This window comes from Chinchilla lanigera, unplaced genomic scaffold (assembly GCF_000276665.1).
Source record: "Chinchilla lanigera isolate Chin_1 unplaced genomic scaffold, ChiLan1.0 scaffold00073, whole genome shotgun sequence".
In the NCBI taxonomy this organism is placed as follows: Eukaryota; Metazoa; Chordata; class Mammalia; order Rodentia; family Chinchillidae; genus Chinchilla; species Chinchilla lanigera.
Genome location: NW_004955474.1, coordinates 4,019,972 through 4,047,851, shown reverse-complemented (window position 1 = coordinate 4,047,851; position 27,880 = coordinate 4,019,972). Strand labels below are relative to the sequence as shown.

General features: G+C 37.7%; 1 protein-coding gene across 1 annotated transcript in view; it reads left to right on the top strand.

Moving 5' to 3' along the window:
* Positions 1–27,880, top strand: part of Arhgap24 (Rho GTPase activating protein 24) — a 438,515-nt gene that overhangs the window by 176,927 nt on the left and 233,708 nt on the right. Inside the window, exon 3 of the mRNA XM_005401366.2 lies at positions 17,518–17,605. Coding sequence (XP_005401423.1) covers positions 17,518–17,605 — 88 coding nt within the window. The remainder of the gene's footprint in view (positions 1–17,517; positions 17,606–27,880) is intronic.

Below are 27,880 nucleotides of genomic sequence, written 5' to 3'. Positions count from 1 at the left end.
TAAAAAGAAAACATGATTTATACACATTTAAGCTAAATTATTACTTCAATCGATATCAAAGTAACATCTACAGGTATATAGATATTCATATGAAAAGTGACTGCATGCTCACTGTAAGAGCAGAATAATCAAAGCACCTGCAGTGTCAGTGAAATCTCAGACACTTAATTGAATTATACTGTCCAACTATAAAAGGCTATAGAAGTTCTGGAAATCAGCATTTTGGGGGGTGTATTTACCATGTGTGTCAGCCTTGTGTTCAGCTGTCAACAGTCCTAAATATAACTCACTTGTAATATTATCTGTTTTATTGATGAATGTTCTGAGGTGCAGAAAGATTCAGAAACTTGGTCACAGTTCTATTTTCAAAAGAACCAGAGACAGTGTGACTCCAGAGCTCATGCTTTTGCTTTCCCACTTTGTGGGTTCCCCTGTGAGCCACTGGTTTGGAGTACCACACCACAGTTGTCACAGTGACAAGCAAGCCTGGACTGAGAGAGGGATGTGTGGGTGATGAGGTGTCTGGAGACTGATTTTTCTGAAGAGTTAAGCCACATTTAAAGAGAAGGGCAAACCTCATGCAGGCATAATGGCTGTCTTCACAGACAGCAAGAGCCAGTGGATACTCTCTGGCAGTGATTGGGGAAAAGTACCAGGATTCCCAAGGGCCCAATGTTAGCCAGGTATGACAGGAATGGAGAAGGACAAAAGCCTGCACTTAGGGGAAGACCCTCCTCCAGGTGAAAGTTCCTTTTCACTGGCCCATCCAATGGAAGCTGCAGGAAAACAGTTGAGGCATTTTGTAGGAAGATGAACTGAATAACTTTAAAGTATTTACCAAATTCAGCTTGTGTGACATGTAGATGGAAAACCAGCTTAGGAAGCATACACTCCTCAAAATTGCATTGGAGAAATTCCTTCCCTGATGAATTTCAAATCTTTTAAAAGTTCAGTCATTGAATCATTGGATGTATTTGAAGCCAATTTACTAAAATGAATTTTGTTTGATTACTGAATAAAAATTGTTGAATCTACTGAGAATACTAGGTAAGAAGAACTTTTAATTACAATGTAATCTTGCCTACTAATATCACCAGTCATAATAAAGAACTTTATTATAGAGTCCCTTTTAAATCAACATTTTTTGTGACTAGCAATCACTCAGTTTAAAAATCTAGTAAAAGGGCTGGGGATGTAGCTCAGCGGCATAGCACCTGCCTGGCAAGCGCGAGGTTGTGAGTTCGATTCCAAGTACCAGAAAAATAAAATAAAATAAAATAAAAATAAAAATAAAAATCTAGTAAAAATAGATTTTCACTAGACATAAAATACCTGTTTAACTGAAACACATGCTTTCAAAAGGATGCAATTTGAAATATGTACTACTTTGTTCATGTTTTATTTTTTATTTTAAATACTTGAATATTGAAATTTATCATTAAAGAAAATCTTTATGCTGCATATTATTTTGCAAGACTAATTGCATAGCTAACCTTCAAAATAATAGGATAATGTTAGTGTGAATGTAAACATTAAAAATAATGTGCTTACATGTAAAGTATATGTCTAGTTATTTCATAAGCATTGTAAATCAAATAGCAGTTAATGGTGCTTACAAGACGGTACAGCTATACCTATATAATCTGTTCACTGAGAGAGCACATGAGCGAATGGTAAAGATTTTATCTAACTCATTAGTTACTGAAGAAACCAGTAAGATGTCACAGCTGGTTTGAAGGAGAATGCACAGTGTCACACATACTGGCAGACAGAGCGCCAAACTGAATTTATAAACGGATACAAAATAGACCAGTGACTACATGTATCTCACAGGCAAAACAATCTGCATTTCTGGGGATGAAAATTGTTTTGCACCACTGTCTGTTTTCTACAATTTTCAGAGTGGTGAAGTAGCTCAGTGAACTCCAGTTTACCTGAATGTGTGTGTGTAGGGGGAGGGCAGGGGAGTTGGTTCCCCATTCAGAGCCTTTTTAAATCATTTTTGGCTCAACTTTACCAACTCTCCTGATCCTTGAAAATGTTTCCTCTTGTTAGAGTTCAATAAAGCACGTAAATCTGTGCTTGACTATTGAACTAAAGTGCATTTTCAAGTTCCACTGATAAAGACTTTTGACATGTATATTTTATAATTAAATTTTGGGGGCTGCTTTCAATTCATTATTGGAATCTATTGTAGTGATTCCTTAGAAGGAGTAATATATTCAGACATGTGTTCTTGTTATAATAAATGAAAATCTTTCATTAAACAAAAGTAGTTGTTTTGTTTATAGAATATTTAGTTCATTTTTTGCTTTACAACAGTGCTGTATGCCCCTGTAAGGAAACATTATACTTTTAACTATTCTTTGTGGGTAAAGAGAATAAAGAAATAATAGGTAAACTCTTTGTGCTTCTTTTCCTCACTAGAAAAAGTTGGAACTTAGCCTTGTATTTCCTGAATCAATATTTTGACTACTTACAAGGATAAAAAAATGTTATCTAATTAACTTTTATTTCTACCATGTCTAGCAAAAATTTCAATTAGAGTCTATATTAATAACTTGGTGATTACAATAATCACAAAAGGCAACATGATATGAAACTCAGATTTTAGATACTCAGAAAGTGCTGGGTGAGCCCATTGGTTTAACAGCAGTTTTCTCATCTGATTTTTTTTTTGTCATGAGAATTAGAAATTCTTGAAAATCATCTCTGGTCCTTGGGCTATTTCTTTGAAAAGATAAACTTTGATGAACATTATTGAAATTAGACACTTTATTGTCCCAGGAAAAAATTAGGTCATGACAAAGCTGACAGAATAGAAATTGATATTCTTAAGCTGGGATTAAAGGAGACCCGCATGACCATTACACCTTAGTTCTGACGACTCACAAAGCATTTGGTCTGTTACAAAATGTTAATTTTGTATTTCCTTTGTAGAAAATAAAGGAAATAGTGGACTTCTTTTTCTACCATCCACCTGACTGTTGTTTGTAGGTGGTGTCATGTTTTGCATGAGCTGAAGAGATTGTTGTTCAGACCTTGCACTAATTTTGAGTCAGACGCTCAGTGATTTTCATTTCTGAGTGTGTCAAAGAAAAAAACCCCACAAGAAGACTCTGAAAACTCCCAGGCATAAAGCAGCATCCTGCTTGGGCCTCTTTGTTCTTCACTGGATGTTTCCTGGAGTAACGTTATAGATAGCCGTTGTGTAACCACTTTCAACACGGATTGTAATATTTATTTCTGTGAAAAGAAATAAAAATAATGCATAATGTTTATGGAGAGCTAGAACTATGTTCTGTACTCAATGGATGGCCAAACTAGACTTACATGAAAACAGTATTGATGACAGCTGTGGTTTCTAATCCCTGACCATGGCTGGGTACTGTATTAATATTTCACAGGCATTATTTTATTTAAACCTCAAAACAACCTTCTGTGGAAGCCTTTTTAATTTTCAAGTCCATTTTACTAATGAAGAATGGAATCGCAGATATTGATAACAACTTTCCCAAAGATGTATATCTTATGTTAGAATTTAAAGCTAGTTTGTGAGAATCTCAAGCTCATAGTCTTGCTACACTGTCTTCCTCTTTCAAAATAATCCTGTGAATGCACAGTTTATCTACACTTCTACTCTCTTGCGTTACTTTGCCTTTCAGTGAGTTGAAAGGGTCAGGAAGTCCTAAGGTCAGGAAGCCAAAGGATACACTGTCATGATTTCCTTCATATGGACCCCACCATAATGTTTCAGGTCTTGTTTGAATTCCTCTGATAAAAGTGAGCTCTGCTCACCTAAGAAAAACCAATTTTCACTTTCACTATTGTTAGATGAAATGTATTTTGTTGGGAAACTAAAAGAGCAAAATAAAATTATTTTCTCAATAATATTTTACAAATTCCACATGCCTTATTTAATATTCATCTCCAAATCACTGGCTGTGTTAGTTCAAGAATGCCATGTAGGAAAATTGTCCCTATTTTACAGATAATGAAACCCACCAAAATATCATGTGACTTCATTCATTCCATTCAATAAACTGTGCATTCTGTACCTTCTTAACTACTGGGGGTAGGAAATCAAATAACTCTATTCTTGTGGTCTTTAGAGACCATGATGGTCTAGTGGCCCAAGCTGTTTCAGTAACACCACTATTTACCTTTCTTTAGCTTGAATTGTCATTAAATAAGTTCAAGGAGTGCTCATTATGTTATAGTTTTCTGAAAGTTTCAAAGCTCTCAGAAATTTTGAATGTTCTCTAAGCCTATGTAGGAGAAGTATTTCTGGAAAAAGAAATATACATTATGTATGATTGCTTAAATATAGTATAGGTTCTACTCTTCTTAAAATGTAATTATTAACATGGTGACAGGTTATAAATAAAAAACATGATTATCTCCAAAATGAAACAATTTTTAATAAAGTAACATGTATTCATGATGTTGACATCAAAACAAAATAATTAGCAGCAAACCAGGAGTAGAAAGGAAATTCCTTGGAAATAATAATTTCTCATAGAAACTTCTGGTTGTAATCTATTTAATGATAATGTATTGAAAGTACTGTATTTCCTTTCATCCAGGACTGAATTAAGAGTATTAGCTGTCATCAATTAACCATTTTATAAACAGGTCCTTGTCAGCACATGATAGATAAATGAAAGAGAAAATGTTCAAGGATTGGAAAAGAACATATGCAACCAATCCACACACCCCTCCGCAAGTGCCTCAACTGAAGTCCTAACTGTAAACATAATTTGTAATTGGATGACACTCAGACTTTGATTTCCAGCCTGAATTTACCTCTGGAGCTTGATGCTCATGCATTCGAGTATCCAACTTCCTTTAGCATTTCTCTTGTGTCTTCTGGGCATTTCAAACCGAACTGACCTAAGTGAATTCTTCATCTTCCTCCATATCCCATTGCTTGCCTCCTCTATCTCCCCATCATAGAATGTGAGACCCCAGTGCCTCAAGGCTTAGACATAATTCCAGGAATTTATCCTTGCTCCCTCTTTCCTTAAGCCCCACAACCCACACTTTACCATTTCCTGTTCACCTCCGAGACATGTTCTAAATAACTTTTCTGCATCTTCATGGCTATACAGTGCTTGTCCTAGCTCCTGCATCCCCTCTCACTCCTCTTGTAACTGTATCTATGTTCTATTCAGTTGCCAGCATGGGCCTTTAAAATTGCAAACTATGTGATATCGTGATAAAAGAACCTTCACTGCCTTCTCATTCATTTAGAAGAAAATCCATATGTCTAACTTTCTTATAAACTCTGCACTTAATCACCCAGGCCTTATTCTCAGGACTGACATGGCGTGGACTTTTCTCAGCCCTGAAATTTCAGCTGAATCACCACTTGCTCAGAGAGGCCTAGAGTAGCCATTAAGACTCTTTCAAAGGTGTCACCCTGTGTTAATTAACTGCATGATGCTTTATCCCATAATTCTCTTGTGTCTTAAAATTCACTTATACATACATGGGTCCATGCATTTCTTCCTTCATGAAGATGTCTGCAGTGGGGCTGGGGATTTAGCTCAGCGGCACAACCCCTGCCTGGCAAGTGCAAGGTTGTGAGTTTGATTCCCGGTACCGGAGAAAAAACAAAACAAAACAAAACAAAACAAAACAAAACAAAAAAAGATGTCTGTGTATGAACAGAGACTTTGTCCACTTTCTTTGCTCCTACATCTTCCACACTGAAACCATTGCTTAAGCAGGAGAAGGAATGCTGCACTGGCATTGTGCAATTAGTGTAGGAAATCAGTGGCTGTGAAAACAGCTGTCAAAACACTGGAAAAGAGATTTCTACTCAAGTATTCGAGACGTGGGAGATTGTTGTGTGAATTAAGTCTTGCTAAGCTAACCCAGATTTTAATTCCATTGCCACGTTGTCACTGATTGATCTGTAAGGAGCGTGGGGAAAATGAGTATTTGGAACTGAAGCACTTTGCCTCCAAGTCACAGTAGCCAACACCGTACTTTTAAGGTGAGAAAAGAATCAGTGCCATTTGAGTAGCTTAAGACAGGAGCCAGGAACAAATATACTGTATGATACCGTGTGAAAGTAGCTATAAAGTCAAAAGAAATTCTAAGTGTATTAGATACTGAATCCAAAACGTTAGTCACTGATATTTTCCCTTGACACAACTTGCTAAACAAGAGTAGGTGTTTGCCAAAAAGGTCAAAATTAAGTAAAAAACTAAAGCAGTCTCATACACATAAAATGTCCTTTCTCAACGAAACTGGGATATGAAACAATTTTTTTTAAAAACCATGCTTAGAGTCATATATCCTGTAGGATTTTGACCCCTATTTATGCTTCTGTATGTCTAGGATATTGCAGAGCCCACTAGCTATGTCTTTTTTCTTACTTTTTCCCATACGTATTTCTTAGTACCTATTAATTTTATAAAATATCTGGTATCACTGTGGCATCTCCATACACACATTCGCCATCCTTGTATCATATCCATTTCCCCAATTTCTCCCCTTTATAGTACCCTTCCTTATTCTTTTTCTCTTTTCTAATAGTCTTTCCTTTGCTTTCATCTTTTTTTTTTTTTCAGATCCCACATATTAGGGAAGACTTGAGATACTTGTCTTTCTGAACTACTAGCTGTACTTTCAGCACTGTCAGTGAATTAACTCAAAATAGCTCTGTACAAAAATAACAGTTACATTTTATATTTTTAAAAACTTCTTCCCAAAATTTGGGAGAAAAAAAATAAAGATATTAAGAGAAGTCATCTCTATAGCTGAAAGTATTAACATTTTTGTAAAATTATTTACTCTGTATACCATTTTAGTTTTTAGCTTTGTCTGTGAATAGCAAACTATTGACACAGCTTCAAAATGAATATTATATTAAAAGTTTTCAATATATTAATTTTTTTATTAAAAGATATCCTGTATCAAAAGCAGCTCTCTGTGTGAATAACTTCTAAATCTTTCTTTCTGCTGAGGGTTTTCTTTTCCTCTTATTTTACACTTCCAACTTTAAGGTTCAAACATATGGAAATTTATTAAACTAACTATAAAATTATTTTACTTGATTTTTAAAAAGATTTGCAAAATCATTGTATTCAGAATCTCTGGTTATTTTGATGCTTGAGACTTAGCTTAGTTTCTTCTAAGGTTAATTCCGAGTCTTCTCCCCTTAAATTTTTTAAACACACAAGAGTTTAATTAAAATAAGCATTCAAATAGGACTATTTTACCATTAATTTTCTGGTCCATTGATAAGGATGTACTGAACCCTTCACTTTAGGTATTGGATTATCCCTAATAAATATTTCATAGCTATGACTCTTTTTGATCTTCAATTTTTGTTTCATAATGAGACATAAATTCAAAAAGAAAATACAAACCCTTTTTCTCCTTCCTTTTCTCCTACTACCATAGATTCATTTCAAAGTTCTGGCCCCCACCAACCCCCAAGATGCTGGGATTTCTTTCCTAGTCGGTAAACAATGGAAGTTGTGAAATGGCCTGTCCTGTCCAAGAACAGGTTTAGAAGGTCAGGGGAGGACCTTAGTCCTCAGAGGACTCTTACCCTCACCACAGCTGTCACAAGGCCATGAATGTGACACTGAGTGAATGGTTTCCTCCTGTTGAGAGTAGAGGACTAGAGGAAGAGAGATTTTCCTTCACAGTTGCCTGTCTGAATTCCTTCCACATTCTGGATTCTCCCCACAAATGAACGACAAATTAAAAGTTAGACACTGTATACCTGCACATGAGTATTTAGGGTCAATTCCTGTTAATTTTCAACTGTTCACATGCTGATTGGAAGGTTCCCTTCAGGTGTCTTTATGAAGTATTGGTTTCCCTAGGTTGCTGGAACAAATTATGAACCTGATGTCTTAAAAGAAGAAATTTATTTTCCCACAACTCTAGAGTCAAGAATTCCAAACTCAAGTGTAAGCAAGGACAGACACTTACTTGACAAAGACCTTATGGACTGTGCCTGTCCCTTACCTCTTCAGCTTTGGGGCCGACAGCAGTTCTTGGCTTATGGCTGTGAAGCCTTGTCTTGGTTACTTACCTCTCAGTGTTGAGACAAAATACCTGACACCCAAAATTAAGGAAGGAAAGATTTATTGAGCTCACAGTTTTTGGAGGTTTCAGTCCATACTTGGCTGGCTCCAAGGCAGAGTGGCACATGGCAGAGGGCAAACGTTCATGGCATCAGAACACAGTAATGCAACAAGAAAAAAATGGAGGAATGGCAGCAAGCAGCCTCTTCCTCTCCCTTACATATGCAAACTATCCACCCCAGGGCAGTGTAGCACTCATACTCATAATCCCAGCATTGGACCATGGATCAATCATGAACTCTAACAGCTGGCCCCTTGACTGCATGAGGCTTTGGGGGGACAGGCAGACAAAAACCGCAACAAGCCTCACCTCTGCCTCCATGTTCACGGCTTCCTGTCTTCTGTGCACTGTGTCTCCATCTCTCTCAATTTTAAGGACACTTGTGATCAGATTTAAGGCTCACCCAGATAACCCAGAATAATTTGTCAGGCTATTTCATTTAATCGCATCTGCAGAGACCTTTTTCCCTGATAAAGAAGCATTTCCTGGTTCCAGAAGACAGGACCTGCTGAAACCATAGATGCTCTATTTAGACACTTTCAAAGTCTGTCTTCCATCACCTTTTTGCAAGGACAGAGACCTAAATTTAAGACTTCAAAATATGCCCATCTAAACCTGCCTTCTTCTGTCCTTTTTTTGGCTTTAAAAGTATATTTGTATGTTTTTCTTGATATATCAATAATGTTTTTGCTGTTTAAAAATTTGTTTAAATAGAAAATTTCAGCAAAATTTCAGCAAAAATCACCTACAGTCTATCCAAAGATAACCTATATTAACATCTCCACTTTTTTTCCCTCAGCATTTTTTTTTCCAGTACTGGGAATTAAACTCATGACCTTGGGCTTGCCAGGCAGGCGCTGTGCCTCTAAGCTAAATCCCCAGCCCCTTTCCTCAGCATTTGGCATCGTCAACATGTAATAACACACTGAATGTACATTTGATGAGTAAATGAATATGGGAAGGAACCAGTAAATCACACTTGTGCTTTCTAATATGTGGTTAAGGGAGTGGAACTTGGCTTCCTCAGGTCTAATGAATCTCAGCACTTAAAGGCTACTTGCTACTCAGTAGGTGCTCAGCGTCCCTCTGTGAGTGGGCATTCGACACAGGTCAAGTCTCAGTAGATGTTAGCTGTCATGATTCAGGTGTAAAAGGAATTTCACTCCAAATGGAAAAACTTGAGGTGGAAATTGTTGGGAATAGACTTTGTGTTCACATTTGGATTTCTCTTCTCAATTTTCCTTGAGAAATTACCTGCGGCAATTTAAGACAAGTAGTGGGATGTGTTTGGCAAATACTGATGGCTGGAGAAGTACAAAAATGATTCCTCGATTAGATAAACATCTAGAAAAAAGCTTTCTAGTTTTGAGAGTGCAACTGGAGAATTTTCCTTTTAGAGTCATAATAGCATCCTTTTCCTTTATTTCTAATTTGTTCCCTGCCACCACCAACATAATCAAGGGATTTCTTCATTCTCCAATGAATTAAAATATATTAACAAATAGAAGGGACCCTGTGTGGCCAGAGTTTTGGAGTGTCGACTGCATTGAAAGGAAACAGAAGCCCATGTACCCCTGTCTGTGCAAAGGGGACCTCAGGGAGAAAGTGATCCTATGTCCAAAAAGAAAGGATGAAGGAGTTTTAGATAAGTGATGTCCAAACACTGCAGACATTTTTCTTCATCATAATAGATGCTGTCCTTTTATGTAAATGCTCTTTTAAAATTTAAATGAAGCCAGAATGACAATATTTCTCAAATGTTCAGTCTACAATTTATAATATAAAACAGCAAGATGAGATAATTGCATACAGAATTTGTTTCTCTTAGCACTTATAGCCTCATCCTATTGTGTTTGTCAGTGTCAATTTAAATAATACTGTAGTTTAAAATATTACATGAATCACTTGCTTTTCTGCGTTTCATTAGTTAAGGAGAATTGCATGTTCTACACGATGGTGTGTGCAGATTTATTAATAGTTTGATATTTTCTATAAAGCAATTTATAACAATTCATAGATCAGTGTTCCACGGAGAATTTATACATCAGTTATTTGGGTCAACCAAATAGTTCCAGTTTGTAGATCTTCCTCATCTCTCTGCTCTCCCTAGCAGTGCTCAAGAGAGCCAGTGTGACTAATTTTACAAAGCAATAAAATGCTTGATAACCATTTATTCAGTTTCTACAAATTGTCTTCATAGTAGCGGCTGGTAAAAAAAAATAGAAATATAAATTCAATTAATAACTAAAGGTAAAATCCTGAAAGCATCTTCCATCTTTATTTTTGTTGTTGTTGTTTAAAAACATATATATTAGGAGTTCCTGTGGCAGAGTCTATCTGGAGCTCCCAGAGCTTATTTTCTTCATCTATAGAAAGAAAAGTACATTGTCAGAGTCGTACATCGCATGAGCTGTGATTAGCAGAGTCATACTGAAGAAATGCTAGCAATCGCCATTGCCAACGTCTTACACTGTGCTATTTATTGTTAGGATTGTCTAATAGAGGTCTTACTTCTTTAGGTTGTATAGCTTTTCAAGAATGATGTCAAAACTGACTTCAGATTTTCTGATTAGTTTACCTGTCTTGACAATAAGACTGGATAATGCTAGCAGATATCAACTGAGCCTCAATATAATCATTTCTTTATTTGATGATTAGCAAAAGATGGTCCCCTAATATCTTCAAGGCTTATGGGATATAAGAAAGATTTCTAAATATTAAAAACAGCTAGCATCTACCAGGCACTGTCTTCTCATATATTAGTTTACAGTGATGCCTTGAAGTAAGTTCTATTTTTATCCCCCTTCAAAGATGGAGAAGATGAAGATGAAGACTAGAAGGCAGTCTGAAGTCACATGGCCAGTAAGTGGTAACAGTGGTACAAAGGGCATCTGAACCAAGACAGGCTGACTCCAGAAAATATTTACTAAACCACAAAATTCCTTTGTTATGGGCAGATTAATATATGGCCAGAGCACTTGTAGGCATAATTTTGTATCTCTTATAAGCATACAATATCCTATTTTCTTTTCATAAGAAGACCCTTTATAAGGTTCTTGTTTTATTCTATTTTACTTTTTTTTTGCTTTCTCTGAGTAATTCCTAGGAATTTCTCTTTACTTTTTTTTTGCTTTCTCTGAGTAATTCTTAGGTACAGGAATGCAAAGACTTCATTGATCTTTTTCATCACTCATGCTTACGATAGAGCCTGACATATACTAGGTGCTATTTAAGAAGTATTTATTGACCAAATTAATGAAATTATTTGCTACAAAGAAGAGATTGAACCAATTTATATTTCTCTAACAAACACTGTTGAACAGTGTTTATTTCACTTTGAACTCACTTTCAGTGTCTGGTATCATGAAAATATACATACAAGTCAAGATGGGAGTTTGGCTAGTTCCTTGTGATCTCATGATCATTATTCATGCTGGGGAAAAATCTCATCACTGTGTTTACGGAACTAACAATGTGTTCATTTATTTACTGCACAGACATGTCTTTTTCCAACCCAAATTCCAAAGAATAAGGTCCCCCTGTCTATTTTCAGCAGCATCTAGCCTTATCCCAGTGTCTTGTGGTTTTGACTCAGCGATCTGTTATTAACTGAAAATGAGACTTCTTTTAATACCAATTTTAGCCTGAAGCAAACTATCAGTATAGTTATGAGCAATGTTACTTTTGCCAACTTTTAACTGTCAAACTATACAATATTTTGTTCATCATATTATCTCATTTTGAAGTTTTAAAAATATTTTGTTAGAGTGATATTCTTATCAGGAATAAAAGTAAGTAGAGTTGTGCTCACTTCGGCAGCACATATACTAAAAATAAGTAGAGTTGCAGTCTGAATCTTCTGATTAATTATTGTCCAGTAATTTTTGCTATGTGTGCTGAACTACCAGAAAGACTACACTCTCTTCGCATATCTGAACCTGTTCTCTCTGATCTGTCAAAATTTGTAGTGAGGTATGTTGAACATTATGGGGTTGAGTGCCTTCCTCAGAAATCTCATAGCACTGGTACTCTGGCTATTTTGTAACTCAGGATCCCAGCAAGAGATCACTGACTTAATCCCAAAAGGAAAATTTGAATGTGTGATAAAGAAACCATTTAGACTATCTGGGAAGGATTAATGAAAATTAGTGGATAGTGAAAACACCCTCAGGAGAAACACAGAGAGGAACTTTTACTGCAAGCAGCTCTACTGCAAGCAGAGAAGCTTGCAACTTTAAGAGGTGTGGACTAAGGTGCCTCAACACAACTAGGAGCAAATTGCTCCCTAGCATTGAGGCAGACAGGGAAATGAGTATCCTGAACTGTCTCTACTGCAGTTTTCTGAAGTCCTGATGTGGACTTTCAAACCCAACCTGAAGCTAGAAGGTAAGAGAGACTGATTTATGCAGTTTGTAGAAATTAATCTCCTGGGGTGTACTAGGCAGCTTTCCATGACTAAAACAAGTACTTGGGATCATTTAGTTATAAAGAGAAAAGGCTCATATTTGCTCACATTTTTAGTTTTAGTCTACAATCTGTTGGCTGTCTTGCTATTGGTCCCGTGTCTTGGCAGGCATGCACAGCAGAGCCAAGCTACTCAGGTCGTGGCTGGGAAGCAAAGCAGCAACAGAGGAAAAGACGGGCGTTAGTCCCAGAATGACCTTCCTGGGCATGGCCTCAGTGACCGGACGACTTCCTGCAAGGCCCCCACATCTTTATATTTACACCATCTGCCAGTGTGCCAAGCTGTGAAGAATGAGCCTTTGAAGTCGTTCCATATCCCAACTATAGTATGGGATAAAGAACAGAGTGATGAGAACAGAGAGCTGGAGGACAGAGAATATCTAGCACAGTCATTAAAAGAGAATTAAAGAATGTTATGTAGTTTGGGATCAAGTTCATGGATGGGCCTTTTGGAGTGTAAATCTAATTCTTCATTTCTGATAAGAAGCATTACCTCTCTTGTACAGATACAGAAAGGAAAAACTGAAGTCATCTTTGATTCTTCCTTCTTTTCTCTCTGGCTAAGCTATGAACAGTTTCTTTACATGTTCTTGAAAATGTATCTCTCACAGTGTATTTCCAGTGTATGTATGTTATTTCTGTTGCTACCATTTCTGTGTAGGTCTTGGCTCTTCCATCTTATGTCAAACTAATTGTTTCATGATAACAACCTGTCAAGTGTCTGGTATTCTTAAATATCTATCTGCTTACTCCAAAGCCTGCACTGGTTCTCAGTTGCTGTGGATACCAAGTACAATAACATATACCTAGGGTGAGACTTTCTATAGCACATACTCAACATCTGTAACTACCCATCATTACTTCTTAGTTATGCCTCTACCTGATCTTTTACTTATTCTATCTGGTTGTGGCTCTAATTCTTCCTTTCTTGATATTGTTTATTTCACTTGAAAAGATTATCCTAAGTTCACTAAATCTTAACTTCTATATTCTATTAAAAAGTTTTCACAATATCTAATCAGATTTCCCAGATAGATATATTGTATGCATTTTTCCATATACTTTGGAACCTGTTAGTTCTATAATCATATATTGTTATTCTTGTATTGACAATAGCTTAGCCTTTATTTGTTTCACATATTTTACATTCCCTGAGATAATTATAGAAATAATACTGACACATTTTTGTCTCACAATAAATTACTTTTGTATTAGATTAAATCCTTAAATTTCATTTGTGTACTGGTTGGTTGTATGTGTAGTTGGCTAATTCAGACCAACTCTGCAAGAATTAACCAAACCCATGCAAACATTACATATTTTCAACTACTAATTTCTCTTTTAGCTATTTGCCATAAAGGAATAAACTAAGAATGAATTAAAATATTTAGCTTCATGGATGTCATTAAAATGTTCTTCACAGTAGCCCTTACAAAAAAAACTATCAGTGCTTTACAGCAATACAGGACCCAAGCAAGTTCTATGCAGTTTAACTTTTAAAATAAGCCTGATTATGACATTGGCATAATAACAATAAATGACTTTATTTGAAACAGATAATGAAGTCTTTATGTTTATTACATTTTTAGTAAAAATTACTATGTTTTTATACACAAATGTGCATCAGCACATAAAATATACAAAAATATATATGGTGTCAATATTGATTAGCTATGGTGGTTGAGTATATGAATTTTGTTTGCTTTTGTTACCTGCATTTTGTGAAAATCTGGACATTGTCAAATGCTTTAAATATTTAGAACAGTTATGACACTTCTCTTAGTTATGGACTTTAACAACATGATGATCAAGTTAGCTGTTTCAATTAAATTACTTTGTTCTACTTACTGAATGATTTAGTGAATTATCCATAGCAAATATTTGTAAATCACAGAGTATTCTACCTTAAACACTATATATTTAAACTATTGTTTTTATATCAGAATTTGCCTGTAAAAATGCCAAAATATAAAGGTTATATAGTATAAAATTTGAAAATGGAAATCAAATTTTGATCCAGAAGTAGCTATTTAAAATTTGGAAAAAAAAAATAAAAAAGCCGAAAAGGTTAGCATTACTTAGAGTCTTTTACTTGCCAGGTGAGGTGGTTGGGGTTTCATGGAGCTGTCCTTTATGCTGGAAAGTGGCCTAAATTCTGCTTACATAGCACAAGCATAATGTAAGACCTTAAGTATAGCCTGAAGACAAGGAATTAATAAATGTGATGCATACAAGCACACAGGGGTGCTATATCTGGAGGTTAGATTCTATGCTCTAAAAATTCAGTTTGTCTGAATTAGCTAACTACGCATATAACCAACTAGTACAATTTGAGTTACTTGACAAATCATTTCTGTATCTAGAATAAACTCTTAACTGAAAGAACCAATATTGCCACCATTAACTATGTAATTAAAGAGAACTCTTGACTGTGATGAGTATCTTCAAGTAAGATTAATAAAAAGATACCAGTTTAAAAAGTGGGATCCATGGGCCAGAGGAAACTAAATATAATAAATGGGAAAATTTTTTTCCCAGAGGAAAAAAACAAAGGAAATCGAATACTTCTAATCTACAGTTTGTGCTTTATCACACTAAGCCCAAAAGGTGGGAAGTAGTTGATGATTACAACTTTCTGTGCCAGATTGGTTAGTGTGAGGGCTAGGTAAAATATACTTGGCTAAATATTGCTTCAAGCTGGGAAAAATGGACATTCTAGCCCAGTGGGCAAGAGCGGTGGTTTCTTTAGTTCAGTAGATGTGGTTCTGAATACTGGCTTTATTATGCTAATAGTACTCATTGACTCCATTGTACCTGTCTTCAGTGGTTACCAAGTGCCACATAAAATGCAAGCTTGGCCTTCCTGGTAAATGAGGAGACAGTGCCAGTATGTTGTAGATGCAGTTAGTCTGAAAGACAAGTATCAAACAACCAGACCAGAATGTCATCCTAATGTGGGTGGGAACAGGATACCATTTATAAAAAGCAGTTGGCTGGATCATAGAAAAACACAGACTACTACAAAAGTTCAGAGTAGAAAAATGACTTTAGACATGTGGGTATAGCCCAGTCACCAAGATAGTCATCCTAGAACACATAAAAGCCACTGAAGATTTTTAACCAAGAAAGGAGCAAGTTCAAATTTCACCTTCTAAAGATTACTCTGACTGCACTTAAAAAAAATGGATTAAAAGATATTTGAGTAGTACTTGGAGAATCCAAAGAAGTGTAGTGGGGACATTCTACATAAGAAATAATAGTCGCCCAAACAAAGAAGTAGTAGCAGTAAAGCTATACTAGAGTAGAGCTAATGAATTCTACATTTCTAGCTTTTACAAATGTGTGAATAAGGGTGACAGTCACTGAACTAAGGAGCTCATGAAGAGGACTAGGTTCAATTGCATTTTAATTTGACTAACTTGAGCTCAAAATTCCTTTGAGAAATACACCTGGAAGTGTCAAGCTAGCTCTTGAATATGAAGGCCTGAAGTTTGGAGAGTCCTAGATTAGAAACACTAATGTGATCTTCATGGCTGCTGGCTGGTTGCTGAAGTCCTAGGCATGGATAGGATAGCTCAGAAGAAGAGGGTACACTCAGGAGAAAGAAAGTCATAGCGTAAATCCTTAAAAAAATTCCAGTATCATAAGGCTAAGTAGAATCAGTGAAAGAGACTCTCCCAACAGTGAAGTAGGGGAAAAATCCGAGAAACCGAAAAGCAAAGAAAAGAAGGTGAGTAACTCCATCATTCTGGGAGCTCATATTTGTTGAGGATTGATGATCATTCAGTTTGTAGCTTGTGAGTCATGTAAATGGAATTATGGGTCCACAGATCAGGTTACCTTGGGCACGTAGGAGGAAATAAATTCAAGTGGACAAGTCTTTGCTGGGCCAGGAGAAAAATAGGATGATCACTGGAGGAGAAGGTAAAATCAAAGTACTTTTACATACGTTTCAGTACTGCGAAGAATGATTCATTAAAAAGAGAGACTTCTAACATAGAAGCGAAAGAGCAATCAAAACGCATTTGTCCGTCTTGTGCTGCTATAACAGAATGCCCATGCCTAGGTAATTTATGATGAATAGAAATTTACTAACTCATAATTCTACAGGCTGCAAAGTCCAAGATCCAGAGGCTGTGATCCAGCAAGGGCCCTTTTGTTGTTTCCCATGACAGAAGGGCAAAGAGAGGGCTAGAGACAGGAGGAGATACAATTCACAGCCTTTTATTTTTTTATTTTTTATTTTTTCTGGTACCGAACATCGAACTCATGACCTCACACTTGCCAGACAGGCGCTGTGCCGTTGAGCTAAATATCAAGCCCCAATCACAGCCTTTTATAATGGCCATTCATTCTTCATGAAGGTGGAGTCCTCATGATTTAGTACTTCCCATTAGGCCCCCAGTTCCAAGATTGTTTCCTGGGATTTAACTTCCAACATGGGAGGAACAGGACACCAATAGCAGCACAGAGAATGCTAATTGTAACTTTGGCTAAGTTACCTAATGATTCTGCCTTGGTTTTTATAACTGTAAAATATGAGAAGTGATACCTACCTCATAGGATTCTTCCAGCAGCGAAATAACGTGAGGTTAGAAGAATGCTCAGTGAACCTTTTGGCACACACAAAATGTGTGTGCCAAATAAATGGATAAATAAATGGATTTTTATTTTATTTTTAATAAATGGATGCTTAACATAAATACAGTTTTACATAGCGTCTTATACATATTAGATGCTCAAGAAATATTTATTAAATTTTGAATGAATATGATTCTGGGACATGATATCTGATTGTCTAGAAGATACAGTAATCTAATGCACATAACTGTATATTTTGTTAAAGGCACACCTTGTATGCTCAGCTGATGATGATGGTGGTGGTGATGAGATGTGTGATGCTTGCTGTCATGTTAATGTTTGGGTCATTTTTGCTCACAGGGGACTATTTTTCTGCCCGGAAATAAAGTCCTGGAACATCCCTGCAATGAAGAGAATCCAGGAAAATTCCTTTTCGAAGTAGTTCCAGGTAAGATATTTTTCTTAACTTCTTGCTTATCCAATTTGTGAAAGTGAAGACATGTCAACCAGGTTTTCATCTTCTTGAGTTATGGCTGAGAACATTCTTGAGAAGGCAAATATCAAATCTGGTCAGTGCTTACACAGATGATGACTTTGGTTTGTACACTGAACGTGCACACACACGTATACTCACAATCACAGGACGGTTCCCTCTCCATTTGCCCAGGAGGCTCCAGAGTTGGCTGAAGCTGATGAGAAAGTACCTGTGAGGGGTACTGGAAAGAAATTCCATTGTACAGTGATCTTGTGAGAAAGTTGAGCATGCGTTATAGTTAAAATACTCTGCTCAGCTGATTCACTGATGTATTTCCTTACAAAACTGCATCTTAAATGAGTCTTGGCATAAAAACAAAACACAAAGCCTCTTTCAGTGACTAAGTAGTACAATTCTGTATTTCAGTGTTGCTCCTAGCTATCACTTCTACACTTCTGGCTTACAGAATGGAGAATGTCTCTGCCAGGTCATCAGATTTTGCAGTTACATTTTCTGCCACATCTGTTCGTTTTTCCTCTACTCATCCGTACCCATCTCTCTTAGTGTACTCAATCCCCATTGAAATCTTTGAATAATGGGCCTGGGATATAGCTCAGTGGCACAAGCACCTGCCTGGCAAGCGCAAGGTCCTGAGTTCGATTCCCCATATGAAAAAAAAAAAAGAAAGAAATCTTTGAATACCACAGCAGCAATGTCTATAAGGCCGTGATCTACATCTTTGATCTATTTCTTTCCTTAGCCCTGCAGGTAAGGAGAAGGGAGTTAAGAATCTGGCTTTTAGAGTGTTGGCCCTGGCCGATCCAGATTATGTGATATTGATATTGAGTTTATTCTCTTAATAATAAAAAAAAGCCTAATAAAGGGTGAGTGTGAATTTATTCGGGTGGGTAATATGAAATTCATATAATTCCAGCTCAAAGACAGTCAATAAAACACATTTTCCCAAATGTATAAGTACAGGGGATTTTTAAATGTGCATGTGTATTTTTTCCCCTCAATGAAAACAGCTGTAGCACTGAGCTCATCTGGTTCATGATGGAATCCATGACTAAATGTTAATTGATGCAGCTGAAGTGGTACAGAAAGGTTAGTCAGATGTGTTGTACTGTTTCTCCCCAGAGAGAACATATTGCAAGAAACCTGAATCTTGTTTGCCCTATTAAAATCCTTTTATTCTTACTTCTTAGTGGCATACCCCTATGGAACTAGATTCCAGATGTTACAAAGTCTTTGAAGTATAAGTAGAGGAAATTTCTTTCCTTATTTATTCCCAAACATTAGTGCCTGTTGGCTTTTAAGCTAGCATGGTATTAAACTGATGGCTTTGGGTTTTCATCTGCAATAATACTGGAGCTCTGCTTGCTTTCCCATCCTGTACGCTGGCTGCACAGCTAGCTCTGATGTAATAGAGATGGATAAATTCAAGACTGTTTGAGACAGAATTACCTTCAAGTCCAGAAAGTCATGGATGAAAATTCCCTCCAACATTGCTGTTCTAGGGTATAAGTTTCACATGCAGAGCACATGACATAATAGTTTTTAATGAGCAAAATTTAAGAAGTTTAAGGTTGTATATGATGAATGCTGGAAGTTACCCTTTCAGAAAATTCCTGGAGGAAGTTCAGGCTTGCTGCTATAATTATGTTGGTAAATACAGTGTGCCCATAGATCATTTGAAATAATGCTTTCTGAGTTATTAGTATAATATGTAGCATCTTCTAAGTTAAATTTTGAAATTCTGAGTCATCTTAATGAAGTGTGACAAGAATTGCTTCACACTTCGAATGCTTCTTTGAAGACAGAGCTGGAAATACATATGGCTATACATTGAGAATCTAGAGCCCATGTTATTAATCTCAGTCACTGTGGTTTTATTTTAGCTGGACCTGAGGATGGATTTTCAGGCAGATACTTTTGTACTTGTACAAGACTGTGAAGGACCTGTTTTGCATGGTCATCAGCAGATTTTACAAAATCAGTATTATTTAAGGACAACAAAGCACTTGTTTCATCTTTGCAAACAGAATGACAATATGACATTCTCCAATTTTTCCAAATGTGTAATGGTTTGACATGAGAATCTGGAAAGTTCAAAAACAAGAGTTTGCCATTTGTCAGAATTAGTAGGAGGCAAGAAAAATTGCAAAACTGTGGTTGGTTTTATACAGAACCCACCTTTGTATACCCACCTACATAACACACACTTATTCTACATTGGCTTTCTCTGACCAATTCTCTCAATCGCCACTTCTGAAAATTTATCTGAGAAATGATGCTGCAGATCCAACTCACCTCTGTGTTTATGGAAAAAATACCTCCAGCCTAACCACCCAAGTTATATGAAGAACATCAAAGGATAAAATACTTCATCCCCCTGCCTGCTATTCCCAACAAAATTGAAAGCTTCCAACAAGTTCTTTGCAATATACTGTAGCATTATGTGTTCATGTACAGAGACTGTTTATTCCCATGTACACTATATATCTTTATGAACTGTCATATGGAGAGGATTTTTTTGTTTTGTTTTAGCTTTAATCTGAAATATCCTATAATGTGCATGTAGGGAAAACCAAGAATTTTTAGTAGAATTGAAGGTCCTAGCTCTTTGGATATTATTTATTTATATTTGCCTCCATAGTACATATTTCTATTCAGGTTTTAGGCTTTTATGAAAACCTTTGCAGAAAACAATCTACCACAATTCAGCATTAGGTTCATCCAGATTCATTATTCCTTACAGCAAATTATCTCTTTGAATGATGCCACAATTTATAACATTTTACTCCAATTTTTTTCCATTTTCCCCACTTGTTATTCAAAAAAAAAGTCAGACAAATTGGCAACTCTGAAGGCTTTGCTGTCAGAAACGCCAAATTTTAGACCAGAGTGAGCTTTTACAGCCAAGTGCTAAGCTATTGGGAAATGCGGTCGGGAAAGGAATGCTGGCAACTCTTTAACACACAGTCCTTGAAGAAAGAAAAAACGCAGTTGTTCTCTTGGCTCCTTATAATGTGCTCTGGCTGCGGGGTTCTCTTTGTGATGTTTGAAGAAATAAACAGAATAATTAAGGCAGCAGTGATGTCAAAACTTTCGTTAAGAGAATAGTCTCTCAGAGAAGGAAGGAGAACATGATGTGGGGGCGGGGCAAAAAGCAGGAAAGACAACATGTGACCCCATGTAGTTAGCACCACATGTTCCCTGCTCTGTGCTGTATCCCTGACACCCCAGGCAGCACAGCACAATGTGCTGAGCAAGCAGTTCCTGAGGTGTGCATATCACCATACTTAGGAGGCTTGATCACAGGAAGCTACTACACTCACGTTGCCGTGTGGAGCTCGTATTTTTCTACTGTGTGGGACCTTTCCTTCACCTGGTGCAGCAAAGTATTGTCTTATGACTGTAGTAACTGCAGTGGAAGGGAGCTCCTCGCACACCCGCTTTCCTCCTCTCCCGTCTTTCTATCTGATGACGAGAGTAAGAGAAGGAGGAAGAAGTCAGACCTCTTCATACAGATTCATTGTGGGAAGCACCCCTTCCCTGCAGTTCTGTCCTACTCTGACACTTCCGTGGGGTGTATTTGTGGGGTTCTCCGTGTCCCTGGGTTTGCCAGTCTACTTCCCATGGTAGGGTTCGCCCAGCTTGGAGGTGGTTCTATTGGTGGAACAAAACAAATGAGCTTAAGTCTGCTGCTTTCTCTGTGCTTCTTCAGCAACCAAGAAACTCACGGCCCTTTCCTGCTAGGAAGGGGAAAGCGGGTTGTGTCACTGTTGCTCTCACCCGCATTCTGTCCTTTTCTCCAGGGGCATCAGCTGCAGGGCCCAACCAGGGTTACTGAGCTCCAGAGACCCTGGGGTCCCCCATGTGGGAAAGGGGCAATGACTGATCTGGTGCAGTTTAGCATTTACAAGCAACACTCTTGTGCTTTTCTGATCAGTTCTCCAAGTGGGGGAAATCTTTGGCCTCTCTTTCCCCAAGATGTAGTGTTTATTTACTTTTTACCTTTTATTTTTAGTGGTACATGTTTGCAATCCATAATGTCCGCATTCCTCCCCGTGAAGCTGGTGCTCCTATGTAAGGTGTCTTGATTCAGTGTTTTACCCCCCTCCTTTCGCCCCTCCCAGTCCTTCATCTCTTGGTCCCCTTCACTTTTCCAAGAGATTAATCACTCTATTTCCTCTTATTTGTCTTCTATTGTTTCAAAAAAATTGTATTTCAGGTTTCTCACATAAGAGCAAAAAGTAATATTTAAGTTTCTGTGTATAATTTATTTCACTTAACATTGTGGTTTTGAAAGGCATTCATTTTCCTACAAGCAATGCAATTTTGCCCTTTTTTATGGCAAAGTAGTACTCTATCATGTGTAAATACTACATTTTCTCTATCCATTCATCTATTGATGGATGGACAGGCGGCTTCCAAGGTTTGGCTATTAGGAGTTCTGCTGCTGTCTATGAGTGCGTATGTATCACTATAATATGATGACTTTAACTCTTTGGGGAAGATAACTAGAAGGGGAATGTCTGGGTCAAGTGGAATTTCTAGTTTTTGTTTTCTAAGGAATGTCTATACTGATTTCTATAGTTGTTGTACTAGTTTACATTCCCACCTGCAGTGTAAGGTTGTCTTTAAGCCTCTCCCTTCAGGTAGTGCTTCTTGTTCTCTAGTCCCTCCCTGCCAGGGGCTGATTCCTTCTCTATAGCTTTCTCTCAGTAAGCCCTGCGGAGAGGGGCTCAGCACAGTGTCCACTGGGCTTCACAACTTAGAATGGGGGGTTTTAGCACTATTTCTTTAGGTTTGTACCTTGGCAGAAATTTCAAACTAATGTGGAGGGAATTTTTTCTGTGTGTCTGTCTATGATTTTGAAAGGAGAGTTAGGTGTGTTGGGGGCTCCTGGGGCATGTTTTCTGGGGAGGTCTTTGCAGGACAGGCGGGAGAAGCTGCCTCAGACCGCCATTGCAGTCAAGGTCACGCTGATCTTACCTGCAGCTCTGAGGCTGCAACGCTCTTCGGAGTTGCTCCAGCTTTGGAGCTGATCCTTCGTTTCCTGGTGTCAGCTGGTCCTTGACTGTAAAGGGAGGACACAGACAAAGTGGGGCTGTCAGCTTCCAGTGTGCCCATCACAAAGGACCCAGGGGGGTCACCAGTGTCCACTTTGTACCTATAGCTGTGTCTGTGTTTAGATTCTGCACCCCAGATGGCATTCTGTTTTCCTTCATTCAATCAGCACTACAACACCATGAGACAGTAGCGCTACATCTTCATCCTACAGAAGAGGAACATGATGTACAGAGAAGTGATTTGACCAAAGTCAAAAGCTAATGTTAACCAGCAAATCTGTGTGTGTGTGTGTGTGTGTGTGTGTGTGTGTGTACTTGAAATGAGCTAGCAGTACATCAGAGGCCAGAGTGTGTTTTCTGAAATGTGAACACATGAAGTTATTTTTCTGAGCTTAAATGCATACACTAGTGTCTTCCCAACTCATCCATTCAGGTCAGGATGAGAACTTCAGCACTTAGAGTGAGAGTAGGTTCTTCATTCAGTTGCAGCTATTTCTGTGTTTAAGGTCAGCATACAGCAGGTACTGCATAAAGATGCCTGCTTATCGCTCTTTGAAAAGCATTTTCTAAGGTCAAAATTCTGCCTGCATGAAGTGGAGAGAAGACATATTCCCCAGTGGTCTGACTCTCCCTGAGGGATATAGCAGAGGAGGAAATGATCTGTGGTTTCTTCTGCCACAGTAAACCACTGGGATCCAGTTCTCTCCATGATGGCATAAACTTGCAGGAATTTTTCTCAGCTTCTTCCAAAACTCTCCACACTGGCCAGGCTATCGCTCACTGTGTGCCACCCACAAATACAGCTGCTGTTAATCATGTGCTAGAACTCAATCCACCAACCAAACTAGGTCTCATATGGATTTCAAGGGCAATTCTCAATGATATTCCAGACCCTCAAAGCCTTATACTGGCTCAGTCCCCCAAATCAATAATAACTAAATTGGAAGGTTTTCTCATCCTCTTCCTTTCCCCAGGAAAAGCAAAAAGGAGAAGAAAAAAGAAAAGGGGAATGAGTAATGAGAAGGGAACCATGGAGACAGAAAGAATGAAAGAAAGCTTAAAGGGTGACCTAGTATGATTTCTGTTTGCCTGAAACAACATTAAGCCCTCTAAAAAGACAAGGCATCATTTACCCTGCCTTTCACTATGATTCTACTAATTATTTCTGATGCCCTCAGACAATGGCATATTGCTTCTGCAAATCTCAGTAAAAGCGTTTCCATCCTAATTATGATCCATCAGGATTTCATAGAAGCCAAGTAAAAAGCTAGAGGTAGAGGGTATTTAGATAATCTAATAAATACATTATGGATCTTTTGTCCAGAAAAAATGCATATATTAGCAGAAGTGTGCACACACTTGAAGGCTGAGAGACTACCTCAAACCCAGTCATGGAGTGTAGGGTAAGAGTAATAGTTTAAATTTAGCACCAAAGACTTGATAGTTTTTACTGTATCTTAGTATCCCCGTTTATGTTTAGCTATGTATTTCTACTTCTGGATGCATTTATCTATTTCATCTATGCACATGCACAAATCGTGACATGTTCGTCTCCATTTGTAATCACCCAGTACACTCACCGATGTTAGACCTTTACCTCTCTGATCAAGTCGGTCCTCTTCTGCCCCATGGCTGTGCATCTCCGCAGATTGAAGTCAGGCATTTCCTGAAGCATGTTTCCTGGGTGGAACAGTTCCTGGCCCTACGAGCTGTAAAACTTTTAATTTACCAAAACCTGAACCTACTTAGATGGTCAGTGCAGCTGTGTTATATAATAAGCCAACTGAGAAATAATCATCAGACAGATATTCAAGCCTGTCTTGGGAAAAGGAAACTGCTTGGCAAGCTTGTAGGTTTTTGAAATAATGATGTGGCATCAGCAATGAAAGTTTACCCGCTTTGTCTGCATTTGCAGTCCCTCTGGCACTGAACAAATCATGCCTTTGGATATATTAACTTGTTGCTATTTAAAATGTAAGTCAGTATTTAGCATCTATTTTATGTGAAAATGTAGGGATGTTTTGATACGGGTTTAGCGTAAAACTTGGCCATTTTCTTGCTCACTAGTTAAATATGCTGCTAAGGCATTTGATTTTACAACAGTCCCTTTGTCTTAGCTTGTTTCCCTTTTGCCTTAGTACTGTAGGTTAAAAATCCATGTAATTATATTTGTTATCCACAAGCAACTATGACAATCTCTTTTTCTGTCTGCCTAGGTCTGTGGGCAGCCCTGAAGTTTTTTGTTTCGTTTTGTATTTTTACTTAGTTTTAATGTGTGCAAATCATTTAGAGAATGCGAGTAGGAGTTGCTTATGATATGAAAGCATCATTCTATAAACACAAGTAGTTTTGAACATGAAATAAATGCACTGGTAAAAATCAGTGTGTTTTAGCTACTATGCATTCTTTCACTTAAAGTAAGTTTTTGAGATTTTTCTCTCCAAATTTCTTTCCTACTTAAAATACCTTAGCATATATACTTGAAAGGGACTATTACAATGAGAGATTATATAGAATGAAATAGACTGTGCCATGAGAGTTGTTTCAATATTCTAATCCTCTGAAATTATGATTACCATCATTGTGATTAACAAACATTTACAATATTTCTGAACCCACTGACCACCATGATCACCTGTGAGCAGAGTCCGTAGGCAGAATGGTGTTTGTGATGTCTGTGGACATGCTGATCTATTCCCCATCACTACATGCTAGATTAGGGACCAGCAAATGTTTCGGGGGAAGGACCAAAGAGTAAATGTTATAGGCTTTTCAGGCCATAAGGTGCCTGTTACAATTGTTCAGCTCTGATGTGGCAGCATAAACAAATAGGTGTGGCCATGTTCCAATAAAACTACATTCATGTTCACTGAAAAATGAATCATATGATTTTCAAATGTCAAGAAATACCATTTCTTTTTCAATTTTTTTACAACCTCTTAAATTACATAGCATGGGCTATATTTGGTCCATGAGCTAGATTAAAAAAAGCAAATCTATGAAAAGCAGGCTGAAGACACCAGTATAAGTCACTAATCCCCACTGGTGCCACCACAGCCAGAATTAGAACTCTGAGACAGTCTGTCTCCCTGGCCAGGGCATCTCCACTTCCTCAAAATCAGGATTCAGAAATGATTTGTCAAAATGCTGATTTAGAACCACCTCCAAAGAGTATACTTTTAAAAAATAATGATGAACCTAAAAAGTATTAGTGAGGAAACCAAAAGTCTCCCTTAAGCCTTATCTTAGGTCATTTAGAACTCTAGACCCCAACCATGGCTGAATCTCATATGTGACTTTAAAATAATGAATACCATTGGTAGAAGACTGGGTGTGCTTAGCGTGAAAATCATCCCCATGGTCAGTTCAGTCCACACAGGTTCAGGGAGTTGCTCATGAGTATCCTGACCTGGAAGCATCCCATGTGAGATCAAATGAGCTTGGAGGACCTTGCAAACATTTCTACAAAGTACAGTAACATCTTATGCTCTGAAGTATCTCACAGAAAAAAATACTTTGTCCACAGAAAAAGCAAACTAAATTATCAAAGGGTAGTCTATTTCACCAGCTACTCATTTATTAACATCTCCTGCCCCAGCAGCCACTTTTAGCATCAGTATGACAAAAAAAATTCCATAATGTATATATATTTTGGGTCTTATCTATGGCAGGCTTGGTATACATGGGTCATGTAACTTGTGATAGATTATCATTTTCTGCATTGCTACTCAGTGGTACAAATTCATACTTCTAATAAATGCTAAAAGCAGGCTTCACAAAAGCACAGCATGCTATAGCCTTCTTCCACCAGTAAGAATATAGATAGATTTTGTATCAAGCTTCCTCAAAGGTCAAACATGCAAAAGTTAAGAGAAATAAGAAAGACTGGAAGAAATGAAATAGTGAGCTCGTAGGTCAGTGAAAGCTGTATTTCTTTCCTCTCTCCTTGTTCTGAGATTTCTCCTATTGTGTCTAGTCTCCCTCTCTTGGAAGGTCTTTATAGAGACGGAGCCTTCCCCCCATGATGCAGGATAGAGCTCTGCCGTAGAGTCCATGCTTGATGGGGGAGTGTTCAATGAATGAGTCAACTAGACCTCAGTTTTATCTCTTTGGTGTGATTGTACTGGTTTAGTCAAATTTAGAAGAACCTTCCAGCTCTAAATTATTTAACTGGATCAGAGTTCTTTTCCCAGTCCCTTAGGAAACTGGAAAGTTGAGAAGTTAACTTCACACACTCTACTCTTCAAGGAGTAGTCCTCACTGCCTCTTTTCAGTCCTTCATTAAGAGTAAAACCAACAGTGTATTTTATTACTTCAATAACAGAAGCTATGTATTAACAAGTTGTTTGCCAAAATAAATGTGTTCCTCTCTCCATTGTTCTTTGCAGCATGGTTTTAATTATGCTGCAAACTCCCGGGCTGTTTGTTTACCTGCTTCTTCTGCGTGATCGTTGAAAAGGACTTTGCAATCCAGTCAGGCTAAGAAAACAAAGGCAAAATACTAAGCACGTGTCGGGTGCTGTTTCTTTCTTTCTTTCTTTCTTTCTTTCTTTCTTTCTTTCTTTCTTTCTTTCTTTCTTTCTTTCTTTCTTTCTTTTTTTTTTTCCCCCGGCACTGGGAATCAAACTCATGATGTCACGCTTGCCAGGCAGGCGCTGTGCCACTGAGCTAAATCTCCAGCCCACCTTCCCCACCCCAGTGCTATTTCTGTGACTAGGGTTTGTCTAAACCGTTCTTTTTTGATGGAGGGGTTTACTCGTGCTGTGTCTCAGCTTAGAAAGAGAACACAGGAGGTGAGCTGGAGGTCAGTGGACAGGAGAGCCAATAGGTTAGAAGTTGTGTGGGAATACAAAAGAGAAATCGTGTTTCACAGGAAGAGGAGATGTCACAACAGAGAACACGGGTGGGCAGCCTGTATGGAGAGGAGTCAGCCCACAGCCAGGATGAAACTAGGATCTTGCACTAGCCTCACAGAGCCAAGGAGAGATTTCTTCTCTCTTCTCCTTTTCCTCTCTCCCTCTGTCCCTCCTCCTTGCCTCCTTTCTTCCCTTCACACTTTCCTTCCTTCCTGCCTCCCTCCCTCTTTCTTTCTTTCTTTCTTTCTTTCTTTCTTTCTTTCTTTCTTTCTTTCTTTCTTTCTTTCTTTCTTTCTTTTTTTCTTTCTTTCTTT